The sequence below is a fragment of the Oncorhynchus masou genome, chromosome 13 (genome assembly GCF_036934945.1).
Source record: "Oncorhynchus masou masou isolate Uvic2021 chromosome 13, UVic_Omas_1.1, whole genome shotgun sequence".
Classification (NCBI taxonomy): domain Eukaryota; kingdom Metazoa; phylum Chordata; class Actinopteri; order Salmoniformes; family Salmonidae; genus Oncorhynchus; species Oncorhynchus masou.
Window position 1 is genome coordinate 53190375 of NC_088224.1, and position 14252 is coordinate 53204626.

Below are 14252 nucleotides of genomic sequence, written 5' to 3' on the forward strand. Positions count from 1 at the left end.
TATTAGCCTACCATTATTACAATACAAATCAAACACCTCCACTTCCTCTAAAAATAACAATATTTGCTTGCAATACAATTGGTCAACAACTAGAAAATGTGAATCTTCTGCATATGTTATGAACTGTACCTGCGATACGCACACTTTCCCATTAAGTTCAACATTTATCAATATGGGAAAACTGCCACAAGCACGGTTTAGAGTATTTTTCCGTCTGCAAGCACCTTTGATAAAAGAGGCTCCTGGCTGTCTTCTATCGTTCTTAAATTCTGATACTGAAAAACACTTCTATCTAGAGGATAAACTGGAGTATGACAGTCTAGATTAGGCAACAAATTGTCAATAATAACAAATCAAGAAATGTGAATATTTTATTCCTCAGACAAATTATATATCAATGATCAAGGAAAGTCTCACTATCAAACAGAGGAATGGGGAATATTTACATCATAACAACCCAGATGGAGATATGTCCAAATTAGCTGCTGAAAAATAGAACCTGAATAAATAAGTGTCTTTCAATGGGACAAAGTGTCACTGTCAACAGGAAGTGACCTTAGTGCTCCTTAGAAAATGACCCTTACTTCTTCTCCACCAGCTGTGGTTCAGAGAGTTTCTGGATGGCCAGCTCCTTCACCAGGTTCTCCACACAGCTCTTGAACAGAGGCTCCGGCTCCTGGGACACAAAACAATAGAGTCCAGTGAGAGAGAGTATAGGACAGAGTAGATTCAATCTAAAAATGTGTCGATATCGACCGTGTATGTTTACCCTGGCAGGGTGATTACTGAGTGACACCTGTTCTTATTGACTGAAACGATGCAGTTACCTTGTGCTCCAGTTGTCTCTGTTTCTCCACGGCCTCATCCACACTCAGGCCAACCCACTCAGCCTCCTCTGCAGGGATCTCAAACTGCTGCTGGGGGCAAGGGAAGAGGGGCGAGGACAGAATGAGAGGGAGAGATAATGTAATGAGATCTTTTAACTATCTACAAACTTTGTGCAGCACTTTCACTGACTTTATGAACTCCTGCATCATCTCCAAAAGCAACTTGATGAACGGTCAAGACAAAAAAAAGTGTGGTGATACTTCAAACTGTCATGGTCCAAAACATAACGAACCCACTTTGTACTTGGTGTAGATGTTTTCCCTCTTGGCAGGGTCCTCTGGGTAGAGCTGGGTGTCTTTAAAGGCCAGCCTCAGGAGCATGGCCCGCCTCAGGTCCATTCCTAGCTTGGAGTTCAGGTCCACCTTTGGTGTCTGGATGATGAAACCCATGTTAAGTGTCATCTTCTCAAAACACTGCACGTTGGGGAATTTACATATATTCACACACAATAGCTAAAGATGACAACATGCAGCCTCCTCTCTCTCACCCTCAGGATGTAGTAGTCAAAGCCGTAGGCAGCATCAATGAGGTCTAGTGCGCGAGCCGTTACGGTGATGGTGAACTTGTGGTTGAGGATCTCACTGTACAACTCTCTGGTGAACAGCTGTGGCTTCCAGACTCTTTCCAGCCTGGTGGAGAGCTGAAGAAAGAGACATTGTTATGATACACACTTTATTCTATATCTGAGCATGTATGTGAATACAGGGAACAAAACAAATGTTAATTAATGCCCTGCATAGTACTCACTTTATCATTGTTGGCATATCTAAAGCCTGATATCCATCCCTCACCTCCCCATAGGCCATCCTGGGACTCTGGGGGGTAGTAGATGGGGATGGGGACGTCTTGTACCCGCTCCTTGTGCCCTGTTTTGGGGTTGGCCCTGTACTTGATTCCCAGGGCCTTCCAGTGGACCGGGGTGGGCTGCGTGGTCTCCTCCAGAGAGCGGAGGTAGTGTTTGGGGAGGCGGGCATAGATCCCCTGCTTCAGTTTCATGGCTTCCCAGATTTTTGGGGGGTACTTGTGGAGAGGCATGGTCACTGAGCTGGTGTTGTTGACACGCCTGGTTAGGGAAACATAAAAATATCATTGTGCAAAGATTAGTCTTTAGGTCCTTTCTTATTTTGTTAAAGGAATATCGTTGCATTTAAATGTGCTTGTGTTAAACTCATTGTTAGACAACATCAAGGTAAGGTCGGTGTAGCTAGCTAATTTAGCTATCTATGTTGCTGCTGGATTGTCCGGCAGTCAACGGCGAACAATACCACACGTTGCTAGCTCGATAGCTAGCTAGATAGGACAGCAATGAAGCCATTTATAATAGAATTCCAAAATTGTTGCCAAATACTAGTTTCTACTCAGCTCAAATAGCAATTTACCTTTGAATTGGATAAGCGACAAATTACACCATCAGATGAAGCTTATTCCTCTCCACGTTACTTCATAATCAAGGACATGCACACATTTCCGTAAAAGATGGTTCCGCCCACTCACTCTAACAAGAACATTGATTGGTTAAGAAAAATACGTTGAAGTGGTGATTGGTTTATCGGGTTTGCCAGTCATTATTGTACATCCGGTCTGGTTCGTTGATGGATGCAAACCGCGGCGCGCGCAGCACCTGACTTTTGATTGACGGGTCATCTTTTCATCTCCTTTTAGTCAATTAGCAGAAGCAGTCAAGTGCTTTGCTCAATGGTCGGGGATTCGAACCCACGGCCTTTCAGTAAATGGCCGAAAGCTCTAATGTGACAGCTAGGCTACCTTTCATCAATACCAAACTGTATTTGAAAGCATGACTATGTTGAAATAAAACCTTCCAACGAAACAACTGCAGCCATTTAATTTCAAGAGCTTGCGTAGAATTCTCTATTAGCGAAATGCGATGAATATTATAAGTGGGGGGTCAAAGACAACACAATTTCACGGTCAGAAGTCACGCCCGAAAGGTGGAATTGAACCACTCTGCCGCTAAGCAGCTACAGGTTTGAAGCCTGCACCTCGGACCACCGAGGCTCATCCGGGCATTTAAATGTGAGTTTCCAGTGACAATTTATACCTGACAGTCTACATAAGTGTTTCAGTCTCGGTTTCCAAATTTTGTGTCGAAAGCAATCATACTATTTAGTATAGGGAATGTAAGGATTTGCTCAATTGAAAATAACAAGCGTTTTGCCGACTCTATAATGAAAGAAATACAAATATTAAACGAAGTTTGTTGTTAAAGGAGGGTTTTTCGAAATAATGCAAAATAGCTCAGATTTTATTGGCTGGTTGATAACAAAAGGGGTGGAGTTTCTATAGTCTGAATCCAGGGTCACCGTCAAATAATGTCTGATCCCTGGCTCCCCAAGGGTGTCTCATGTGTAAAATAGGACCAATGTAAGCACCCACCTAATTATCTTACTTTATTATCTCTGTAGTGAGGTATCTTATGGAAAAATACTGTAAATGTAGGCCTATTACTGTATATGGTTGGCAGGACACTGAAGGTAGAATTGCCCATCATAAAGAGACATTTTGACAAAATGTACAAGTGGTTGCAGCAGTCGAGGGCACTGCATCTCAGTGTTAGAGATGTCACTACAGTCCCTGGTTTGAATCCAGGCTGTATCACATCCGGCTGTGATTGGGAGTTCCATAAGGCGCCGCACAATTGGCCAAGTGTCGTCCATGTTTGGCCGGGGTAGCCCGTCATTGTAAATAAAAAATTGTCCTTAACTTTTGTTCTTAACTTATAAAATAAAAAATAAAAATACATTAGGATATGTAATCAGTGTCTCAAACGTAGGAAGAACATGACATTGGTTTTCTCATTTGTGGGTTCATTCATTTCAGACACGTTTTGTGCACAAAGGAAGCAGAATGTCTTTGGTGAAAATGATTTTATTCCAGCGCCTTTGGTGAAGATAGGCACACAATCTTATAAAAGCAATCCATATGATATTTCAGGATCATGCATGTATATTTGTATATACTAAACAGGGGTTCCCAAACTGTTTTGGCCCGCCAACACCCCATTTTGATATCTGAAAAATCTTGTGACCCCAACAATGTGAAAGAAATGATGTAGCCTAATTAACAACCAAGTATAAGTATATTTACAATTGAATAAGTACACCACACAAAATCACAGGGTAACTTTTTTCACCAAACCTAATCAGTGTTTCATCTAGAAATAACTTTCATACAAAGTATATTCCTTTCACAATGCAATGCTCACAACACTTTTCATATGATTCTCTTCTCATGTTTAAATACATTTGATCATCACTGCACTTGATGGTTAACCACTTAACCGTTTGGTTTAAACTGGTTTGTCTACTATATATGGCTTTTGAGAACTACAGAAATAAAATGTGTGTTTGTAAAGTATAAACATCTAAATTACATGTATGATACATGATAACCATACATAATGATTACTTGTTATTGCTAATTGATTTCAACATGGAGCAGGACAGACAGCAAGGGAGAGGAAGAAATCAAAGAGTTTGCGGACATGGGGCTGTCAGAGAGGTGGGCATGGGCCCCATCAAAGAGGTCAAAGAGGTGGGCATGGGCCCTGTCAAAGAGGTGGGCATGGGCCTTGTCAAAGAGGTGGGCATGGGCCCTGTCAAAGAGGTGGGCATGGGCCTTGTCAAAGAGGTGGGCATGGGCCTTGTCAAAGAGGTGGGCATGGGACCCATCAAAGAGGTGGGAATGGGCCCCGTCAAAGAGGTGGGCATGGGCCCTGTCAAAGAGGTGGACATCAGAGAGAGGGAGGCAGATGGCAGGGAACTGTTGGTTCTAATGAAGTCCGGGCCACTGTCATTGACCATGTGGTAAACAGAGGCCTTACCATGGCAGAGGCAGCAGATTAGTTCAGCCCAATCTGAAAAGATCAACTGTCAATTCGATCATGAGAACATTTCGCCAAGAAAACCGTAAAGTCTGCAGGATATGCACTATGCTTTACTATTACATGTACAGTCAATTGCATATTGTAATGCATGTAAATTCACACAACATGTTACAGTATTCTTACCAGTGGAGGCTCCTCAGAGGAGGAAGGAGAGAACCATCCTCCTCAGTGAGTTTCATAAAAATGAAAATTGTTTAACATTTCAAAAGTGATCCTTTTTGGATAAAACTATTCTAAAAATAATCATGTCACCAAATAATAACACACTATTTTGCAATGAAGGTCTACAGTAGCATCAACAGCACTCTATAGGGTAGCACCATGGTATAGCCGGAGGAAAGCTAGCTTCGGTCCTCCTCTGGGTGCATTGACTTCAGTACGAAACCTAGGAGGCTCGTGGTTCTCACCACCTTCCATATTCTAACACAGTAGTTATGACAATTTCCAGAGAACTTCTTCCAACCTATCAGAGCTCTTGCAGCATGAACTGACATGTCCACCGAATCAAAGGATCAGATTATTAATCTAGTACTGAATGCATAAACTACAGCTAGCATTGCAGTGCATAACATGCGGTGAGTAGCTGACTCAAAGAGAGAAAGACAATAGTTGAACAGTTTTTAACAAATTAATTTCTTACAAAATGAAGGACAAGCAAAAGAGTGATAGAGAGAGAGAGAATTCGTAATTATGACTTGTTTCAGGAAACTAGGCATATGTCGGGGTCACTACTCCACAGGAGAGCCATTTGAACGTAAACAGTTTTTTTTAATCAAAATGCATTTTTTGGGCAGAAATGCCTTCTGAAACATGTGAACTTTAATGTGCCTTAATAACAAACTTGTATGTAAATATGAATAAAATTGTTAAATTACGAGCTTAATTGGTTTAGCCACAGAAAAAGGCAGCATCCTTCCCGCTAGCCATGTTTGGCTGAGATAATGAGTCGGCTGGACATGTCAAAAGATGAGTTTGGATTGGTCTGCCATATGGCACGGTTCTGTCTATTTGAGCTGGTCAGTATGTGTGGGTAATCTTGTCTAATCCAGCTATAAAAATATATATATATCTCGTAGTAGAACTGCATAAGTGTTGCTCTCCACTTTTCTGGAGGACAGTTTTGAAATCAGTGGAATTAGAGTACGATAGCTGAGGAGATGGAGATAACACGTGTCTCCGGATTACATCTTCAAACTAAAGGCAACCATGGCACCCGTGACAGGGAGAAGCATCCATCCATGATGTATAAGGTCTAGTCTAGCTAGCTACATTTTCAGATATTACATATTTCGAATTTTGACGGAAAGTTACGTGTATGATCTTATTATTCGTATCTCAGAGCCATTTACTTTTCTAGTTATAGCCTAATGTTATCTAGCTAACATTGAACCTGGTTGGTTAGCTACCTGCAGATTCATGCAGGGTAGTAACGTCATGAGTTGGGATTATGGTTCAAATCAAATCAAATCAAATTTATTTATATAGCCCTTCGTACATCAGCTGATATCTCAAAGTGCTGTACAGAAACCCAGCCTAAAACCCCAAACAGCAAGCAATGCAGATGTAGAAGCACGGTGGCTAGGAAAAACTCCCTAGAAAGGCCAAAACCTAGGAAGAAACCTAGAGAGGAACCAGGCTATGTGTGGTGGCCAGCCCTCTTCTGGCTGTGCCGGGTGGAGATTATAACAGAACATGGCCAAGATGTTCAAATGTTCATAAATGACCAGCATGGTCGAATAATAATAAGGCAGAAAAGTTGAAACTGGAGCAGCAGCACGGCCAGGTGGACTGGGGACAGCAAGGTGTCATCATGTCAGGTAGTCCTGGGGCATGGTCCTAGGGCTCAGGTCAGTTGAAACTGGAGCAGCAGCACGGCCAGGTGGACTGGGGACAGCAAGGAGTCATCATGTCAGGTAGTCCTAGGGCATGGTCCTAGGGCTCAGGTCCTCCGAGAGAGAGAAAGCTAGCTAGCACATTTCTTAACAAGACTCCACTAATCATTTCAATACAATACAATGTCACTGCGACAACTGTTGATAGACATAGCTGGTAAATTAGCTCTGGTTATCTACTCTGATGTCAGAGCACTCTCGTCTGAGTGTGCCAGAGCGCAGAATAACTGACACATTTACGAACACTCAACACCAGTTGAATATGGCCGGTGTCAGTAAACGTTGGCAAAAAAAAGTGTAAATTGTTGCCAGCAGCACAGTTGCAGTCACCAATGCTCTGGATAACATAAAAACAGCCTAACCAGCTGTGCTAGGGCGAGTAAACTGGTCAGTGAACTGTTCTCTCATTTATGTCTAGAAGCTACTTCTTGGGTACTTGACTGCTGTTCTTAGGGCAGAACGCTCGGATCAACCCTTAAAGAGATGGGTTGGGCTAAAGCTTAAGAGGGCATGAACAATGCTGAATGGGTGTAGACAAAGAATAGCTCTCAAGTAGGTACCAAAACATACAAAGGCCATTTTCTCAAAAGTGAGGTTACAAGTTTATCAATTTTCAAAGTACAATTACTTTCCAATTGTTCCTCAAATGCAGTGTATGATTCACAATTTTGTAGTTCTGTGTCTCTGATTTAATCCAATGTAAAAAACACAATTTCAAATTTTCCTACATAAAAATGAATCAAGGCGGTCGGTCACAATTTGTTTGACTTTCAGTCTCACTTACAGTACTCAGCTAGCAAATGCAGCTAGCTAGTTTAGCATACTCAAACACCTTGCTCAAACAGAAGGATGCTATGTTATATAGGAACACAACCTGCTTGCTAAGAAAGTGAACTGTGTTTACACGTGATCAGGGGTGTATTCATTCGGCTGATTCTTTTGAAATACATTTCATGAAGGGAAGCAAACCAAACGGTGTTAAACATACCTGAATTTGTCCAATAGAAACTCTCGTTTGCAACTGTTGGACTAATGATTACACCCTATGTTAGTATTAGCCATGGATGACGCATGCGACATCAATACAGACCAATGTCAAGCTTGGATTCGCCATGCCAAAAGGTTTTCCCCACGGTGCATGAAGAATGAGGACATTCACTGTGATGTGGATGATAATTTATGGCTAAATGCTCAAGACAGGCTTGATGCAAATGAATGTGTGCTAAACGTTATGTTTTATTTTCATTCATTTAATTTGTTTAATTTAATTTCTTACATTTGATTACAGATAGGTGTACTATGTTGGTATTATATTTTGTATCTTTTTTTTGCATGAATGATTGTAGAGGATGTCTTCATTGATCACACGTTTGATTACTGTATTACGGAAATTATAGATTTTCTGTCAATTTCGTTGGGTAACGTAAGTGTATTACCTAATGTGAAAACGGTGTAATCTACTGTAATTTACAGTACTGTAGCATATTACTTTCAGCACTTCTAAGGGCGATTTGAAACATGTACTTTGCATTGTTTGCTATTGGATTAGCTGGTAGTTAAAACGACTACATTGAAAAGATGTAATGATGTTGTGTTACGGTGATTATACCAATGTACTCATTATGTTTTTATTCAAAGCGATAAAAAAAAACTAACAGCACTTAAAGCTGTTGTGTGTGTGTGTCTGTGTGTGTGAGAAAGTGTTCAACTTCAAGAAAATTGATGAGGGTGTACTTAAACGCACTTAAAGGCCTACTTAAACATTGGGAGCATTAATAGCTAGCTGTATGTTTCCGTGACTTCTGTTGTTTATGGTGAAAATACTCCCCAAAAAATTCTGATGCCATTAACTCGATTCATTCCTGTGATCGTTTGACAGCACCTAAACGTTCAATGTACACAGAATGTGAATGACAAGACAGAACTATGTCATCAATGCGCAATAATGGAAGTGAAAATGTGAATGAAATGGCATTATTGAATAAATTCTTCATAGGGTGAGTGACTTGGCTTACAACCTACCATGTCTTTGGTATGACACAGTGTTAATACAATGAAATACAATACCGGCATAATGATGTACTACATGCATAGATTATACATTATATACAGTAAACATACAGGCACTTTCTGAGCACCCATAGGAATGATGTTAATTATCCCATCCCAAGACACACACAAGCATAATGACTACTGTGATTTCTACTATTTACCTGAGAGCCTAATTCTTACATTAGGCTATCTAGCTCTCTAAAATTACCACAATGACATGGGGACGAAGTCTTTCAGAATATTCTGACAATAATAATATATTATATTCATTCCCCAGGCTGCATCTTAATTTCCCAAAGTGGTTTACTCCCCTTCAGTCCTCTACATCTCACATCACATTAATATGAAGGAAAGAAGGCAAGGAGCCCACTCTTCATTACTGAGATACATCCAAGGGCAAAGGTCCTTCCCTCAAAGAAAGGCGTTCTCTATGATCAGCACGTGAGGCTCCTCAGTTTCCCCAGCAGGGGGTGCCAGTGGCTCTGTAGACCCTTCCTCCAGAGGAGCACAGCACATCCTCCCAACACAGCCCTTCCCACAGGCCAGGCTGCAGGCCAGGTGTGAGGGCAGTGGGTGAATCTCCCTATGGATGATGGTGGGGTTGGTGTGGTTGTTATCCATGTTGCCGTTGGCTGAGGAAGTGGAGAGGAAGAACTCTGGTTGTACGGTACAGCAGCTCACACCTACACTCTGAAACACCTTGGTGACCCCTGACATCAGATCACCACACCTGTGGGAATAGATGCATATTGAGGTAACTGTATTACGGACCTTCCAACACCATCTCCCCAACATCAACATTCATTGTTTTGTACTATAAAAACAGATAAAAACCTGTGTATCTGGAACCCAGCGTGGCAGTGGACATGTACAGACGCCACCAGGCAGCTCTCTGTCAGCTGCCACACGTGGAGGTCGTGCACCGCCTGCACCCCAGGCACGCTTGCAATCCGCCGGCCCAGATCAGACACACACAACTGGGATGGGCTGGCCTGGAGCAGCAGCCAACCGTAACGGCACACCTGGGGCAGAGCGGTGGCCAGCAGCACCACCACAGCCACCATGGAGAAGCCAGGGTCCAGGTAGATGAAGGGGGCACAGGCCCCAGAGCCATGCAGGCAGTCTGGGCCCAGGAGTAGCAGGGTAAGCCCGTTGGTGAGGGCCAGGATGGAGCCCAGCAGTGCCTGGGTGAGGGTGATGAGGGATGGGAGAAAGGCGGGAAGTTGAACCCTGAGCCTTGTGGGGCTTTCTGACTTTAGGGCTGAGACTGTGGTGGGGTCTGTTTGATTATCTGAAGAGACAGGATTAAAAGGGGGTAAGGCAGGAAGAACTAGACAAAACTGAAATAGTTAGTCTGTCTGCCACTCATTAAATGGCTTAAGATTATTAGTATAGAACATTTGAAAAATGTCTTAGTTTCACTTAAAAAGATTTCACTTTTGTATACCCAGTACCCAGTAGTTCTGAAAGTAGTGTTCACGAGTCAAAAATGTGCAGATATGTGTGCCACGTCATTGCTCTCTCTGTCGTGCTGCTGTGCGTGTTCATCATGTGCATCTTGCTAGCTGTCACTCATATGGCAAAAGCTCATTGGTTGAACTCGAATTAGTGGGGGGCTGGCCCAAGTGGGGGGAGAATGGTGCAGCACAGCTTCCAGAAAAAAAGTTGCTTTCAAACTAGGGATTTTGTGGCTAATTGAGGTAAAACAGTCATTCTGCTCATAGATTATGCATGTGTGAACTACACATTGATACTTCCAGACCACTAGTAAAAAATACTTAGCCAAAGTTCTAAGTCTAAGGTCAAAAAATTTGACAGCAATGCCATCAAATTAAAGTCAGTTGGGAACAGGTCTTTGATGTCCCAATACCTTGGCATCGGATCTATGAACTGAAATGTATAACAACAATTGACACACATTAACCCGTTCATTGCAATCTTAAGATATTTTATACTTGCTACAAAAAGAATGCTCAATATATACACAACATTGTCTGACCGGTGCAGCCTGGAGGAAACATAAGCAATAGAGCATATTCTAGCACTGTCCATCGGTGGCTGGCTTATAGAGTCAGGTCCAGGAATGATTATGTCATAATATCAGGGTTCAGATTAACCAAAATATTGTTGGGGGGGGGGGGGGATCTGAAAAATAACAATCAGTCAATGGGTAATACCACTGTAGTCTTCGGTAAAGTATTTCTTTTATAGGGCAATATCGGTAAGGTTCAGAAGCCTCGTAAAGACGTTGCAGTAAAATAGAGGGATGTATTGCAAAAGGAAATAGCAAAATGGTAATATACTTGGAAAGATGGGTTAATCTGTGGACATCAGTGGGTTGGAGTTCAAATCAGAATTAATGGTGGATTGGCCGCTGTGACTGAAAATCCAGCATTTGCAGGAAGAGGAAATTAGGGACATACAAGTATGTATAATCCTTTAACTACATGTACCGTACATGAGTGAAAATAGCTGTAAGTAGCAGTACAAGTATCGTTGCCTGTTAGTTTACGCCAATCAGGGGAGGAGTGTAGGGTTAAATAAAACCATAATAAAAGGGGATTAGAAATTATGCAAACAATTAAATTGATAGAACCCAAAATCTATCTGCAAAATTAAAGTTGATCTACACCCTAGTCCTCCTTTTGATTTGCTGTTAAATTCCAGACTAGAGCAGGTAAGACCACAAAATGCAACATCTTCCCCAAGCATAGAAATGACTCATCTACCAAATACCAAAATGTACTGTGAAGGCTAAAGACAGGAAAGATAACATTTCTCACCTCTGTGTCCCACACACTTAGACACCTCAGAGTTGGAGTACTTTGGATGACAGCCACTGGCCTCTGGATTTGGGAAGTTGTTTGGTGTCTCTGCAGTTCTGCAGTCTGCAGGGAGTCTGTGTGAGTCTGCAGGGGGTGTGTGTGCTCCATGGCAGTGGTCTGAAAGGGGAACCTGAGGGGCCACGGTACGGAGTAGGGATGTCTGGGGTGGGTGCTGAGAGTCACTGTCAGGGTTCAGGACACTGGAGGTTCCAGGGTTACAGAGTACAAGTGTTCCATCTTGGAAGGCACCATCCAGAGATGTAGTGAGGTTACTGAGGTCATTGTCTCCATCCACTCCAGTGCTGTCTTTGGTCTGGACCTCGGCCTTGACTGTGGTGTGTTGGAATGAAAAACAAACAGACGTTCATTGCTTATATTCCAGTTAACCTGCTAGAATAATGCAGAACTTGTACACAATTCCCTCCCACACTGACATTAATAATAAAAGCAAAGAATGCTCTGTGCCTTTTCCATTCACACCAAGGACAGATCTCTCCTCCCCCTCCCAGGCAGCTCTAGTCTTGGTCCCAAGCCAGCTACCCCAGCTGAGCCCCAGCACCAGGAGGTTGTAGAGCAGGCTGACAGCCCCCATCACCGTGGCCAAAAGAGGGCGCTGTATAGGGTGGGGCTGCAGGGTGTGGCTGAGGATATCCAGAGAGACAGAGACACACAGGGCAGCCAGCAGGAGAGCTGAGATCAGAGCCCCCAGGGGCTGGACCCTCGCTTCGCTGTAGGACAGGCCACACAGGGACGCCTGAGGGGGGAGGCATCGGGGAAAAGGGTTGGCTGGAACAGACAGGGTGGGATGGGGATAAGAGGTTAGCTGGTTGGACTCAGAGTGGTCAGGGGAGAAACAATGGGTGGTTGTAGGGGTGAGAGGTTTGGAGGGAAACTGGGAAGTGGTGGTGAGGACAGGGGTTGAGAGGGGAGGAGAGGGACAGGAAGCTGAGTTGGAAGGGATGGGAGAGACACAGGGGATGGTTAAGGCATATGGGGGAGATTTGACAGGTGACTGAGTGGGGTTGGAGGTGATGGAAGTGGAGAGAGGAGAGGCAGGTGGCGGTTTTGGGAGGCCTCTGCCCAGGGTGGGTTGAGCAAGAGGAAGAGCCATGTGCATGAGGATGAAGAGGGTGTGGAAGACGTCCACCATGGTGATGAGGGAGTTACAGAGGCGGCTGACAACAATCTCACACAGTAGGAGCAGGAAGGTCAGGACCAGCATGCATCTGTGCAGGGAACTGCCGTGGGGGAGCCCCAACCTGCTTGCCATCTCACCTGTCAGAGGACACATGAAAAAAAGTAACATTTCGTGCTCAATATTGATGGAGCAGCCCATCAGATGCAAGTTAATGTAATAATTGTATAGCATTTTTTTGCAATGTTCACTGCTGCAAAGGTTATTTGGTTACCCAAAGTACAACATACACTCTTTAAAAAATGGGTTCCTAAAGGGTTCTTCGGCTGTCCCCATAGGAGATCCCTTTTGGCTTCCATGTAGAACTCTCTGTGAAAAGCGTTCCACCCGGAACCAAAAAGGGTTCTCCATTTCTCCAATTGGGACAGCCGAATAACGCATTTAGGGTCTAGATAGCACCCTTTTATCTAAGACTGTACTGTTAGAAACAAAGTTACAGACCAGGCAAATCCTGTAACCTTTAGTTCTAGCTAATTTGCCCTGTGCTATAAATTGACAAATTTGATTTGAAATGCTTCAAAGGAGCTTTAGCACGTCTCTTGTTCAGTGGAATGTGTTACCTTGCAATGGTCCAAACCAAACTCAATAACACTCGAGCCTAGCTGATCCTAAAAAGTCATATAGGAATTAGTTTCACAGCATGAATAACCTGCTTGGAGCACACACACACACACACACACACACACACACACACACACACACACACACACACACACACACACACACACACACACACACACACACACACACACACACGTGCTCTGACTGAAATACATAAATCAAAAAGTGAAAAACAATTACCGGTGGTAGCCTAATGCAATGATGTGCTTCTAAATCAGAGCAATTAAAATTAGGCTAGTCTGACGACAAAAAAATCCCTGACAAATGGTTTGCCACTATCACTTTTAAATAGTGTGAATTAATATTTATATTATTGTTTTAGAGTTTCTTTACCTTTGACGCGCGGTAGATCACAAGCGTCAAATAATCACCTGGTAAATGGTGGCGAGGTAATACGTCCACATTCGCGCTTCTGCGTGCCGAATTAAAATGTTTCCTCGTGTGTTCTGTTCTGTTCTGCTCTCTCTCTCTCTCTCACTCTCTCTCCTCTCCTCTCCTCTCCTCTCCCTCTTTCTCTCCTCTTTCTCTCTTCTCATCTCTCTCCTCTCACTTTCCCCTCTCTATCTCCCACGCCCACCAAACTCCCAGGTTATAATCGGTGTCATGTGAGGGGATTCGTTCTCATCATCCTTCATTATCCCCAATCTGCTGTCCCGTTCCCTTGTGTGGGTTAAGAGGAAAGCCCACCCACCCATTTAACCCGTTACTGACCACACATCAACAAAAGGTCATGCTGAGTGAAAGTAATTTAAACCTGAGCAAAAGTGAACAAAAATATAAACGCAACATGCAACAATTTTGTTTAGTTACAGTTCATATAAGGAGATCAGTCAATTTAAATGAATTAATTCGGCCCTAATCTATGGATTTCACAT

General features: G+C 43.1%; 2 protein-coding genes and 1 non-coding gene across 4 annotated transcripts; all 3 read right to left on the minus strand.

Annotated features, from left to right (window-relative positions):
- Positions 1–358: 358 nt before the first annotated feature.
- mrpl28 (mitochondrial ribosomal protein L28) lies at positions 359–2369 on the minus strand. 2 transcript variants are annotated; one of them, XM_064984274.1, is made up of 6 exons: positions 2268–2369; positions 1636–1951; positions 1376–1528; positions 1125–1259; positions 828–914; positions 359–676 (listed from the first exon to the last, which is right to left on the minus strand). In XM_064984274.1, the coding sequence occupies exons 2-6, from the start codon at positions 1921–1923 to the stop codon at positions 581–583; spliced, it is 759 nt and encodes a 252-aa protein (XP_064840346.1). In that variant the 5' UTR covers positions 1924–1951; positions 2268–2369; the 3' UTR covers positions 359–580. The 2 variants fall into 2 exon arrangements, with proteins under 2 accessions (XP_064840346.1, XP_064840345.1); XM_064984273.1 differs by having other exon boundaries at positions 828–917.
- Positions 2370–2827: 458 nt separating this feature from the next.
- Positions 2828–2914, minus strand: trnastop-uca (transfer RNA opal suppressor (anticodon UCA)). Its single transcript has one exon. It is a non-coding gene; the product is annotated as a tRNA-Sec (tRNA).
- A 6233-nt stretch (positions 2915–9147) lies between these two features.
- LOC135553351 (uncharacterized) lies at positions 9148–13820 on the minus strand. Its single transcript, XM_064985502.1, has 6 exons — positions 13749–13820; positions 13317–13364; positions 11949–12836; positions 11520–11891; positions 9571–10027; positions 9148–9466 (listed from the first exon to the last, which is right to left on the minus strand). Exons 3-6 carry the CDS (start codon positions 12829–12831, stop codon positions 9148–9150), a joined length of 2031 nt encoding a protein of 676 aa, XP_064841574.1. The 5' UTR covers positions 12832–12836; positions 13317–13364; positions 13749–13820.
- Between the last annotated feature and the right edge of the window lie 432 nt (positions 13821–14252).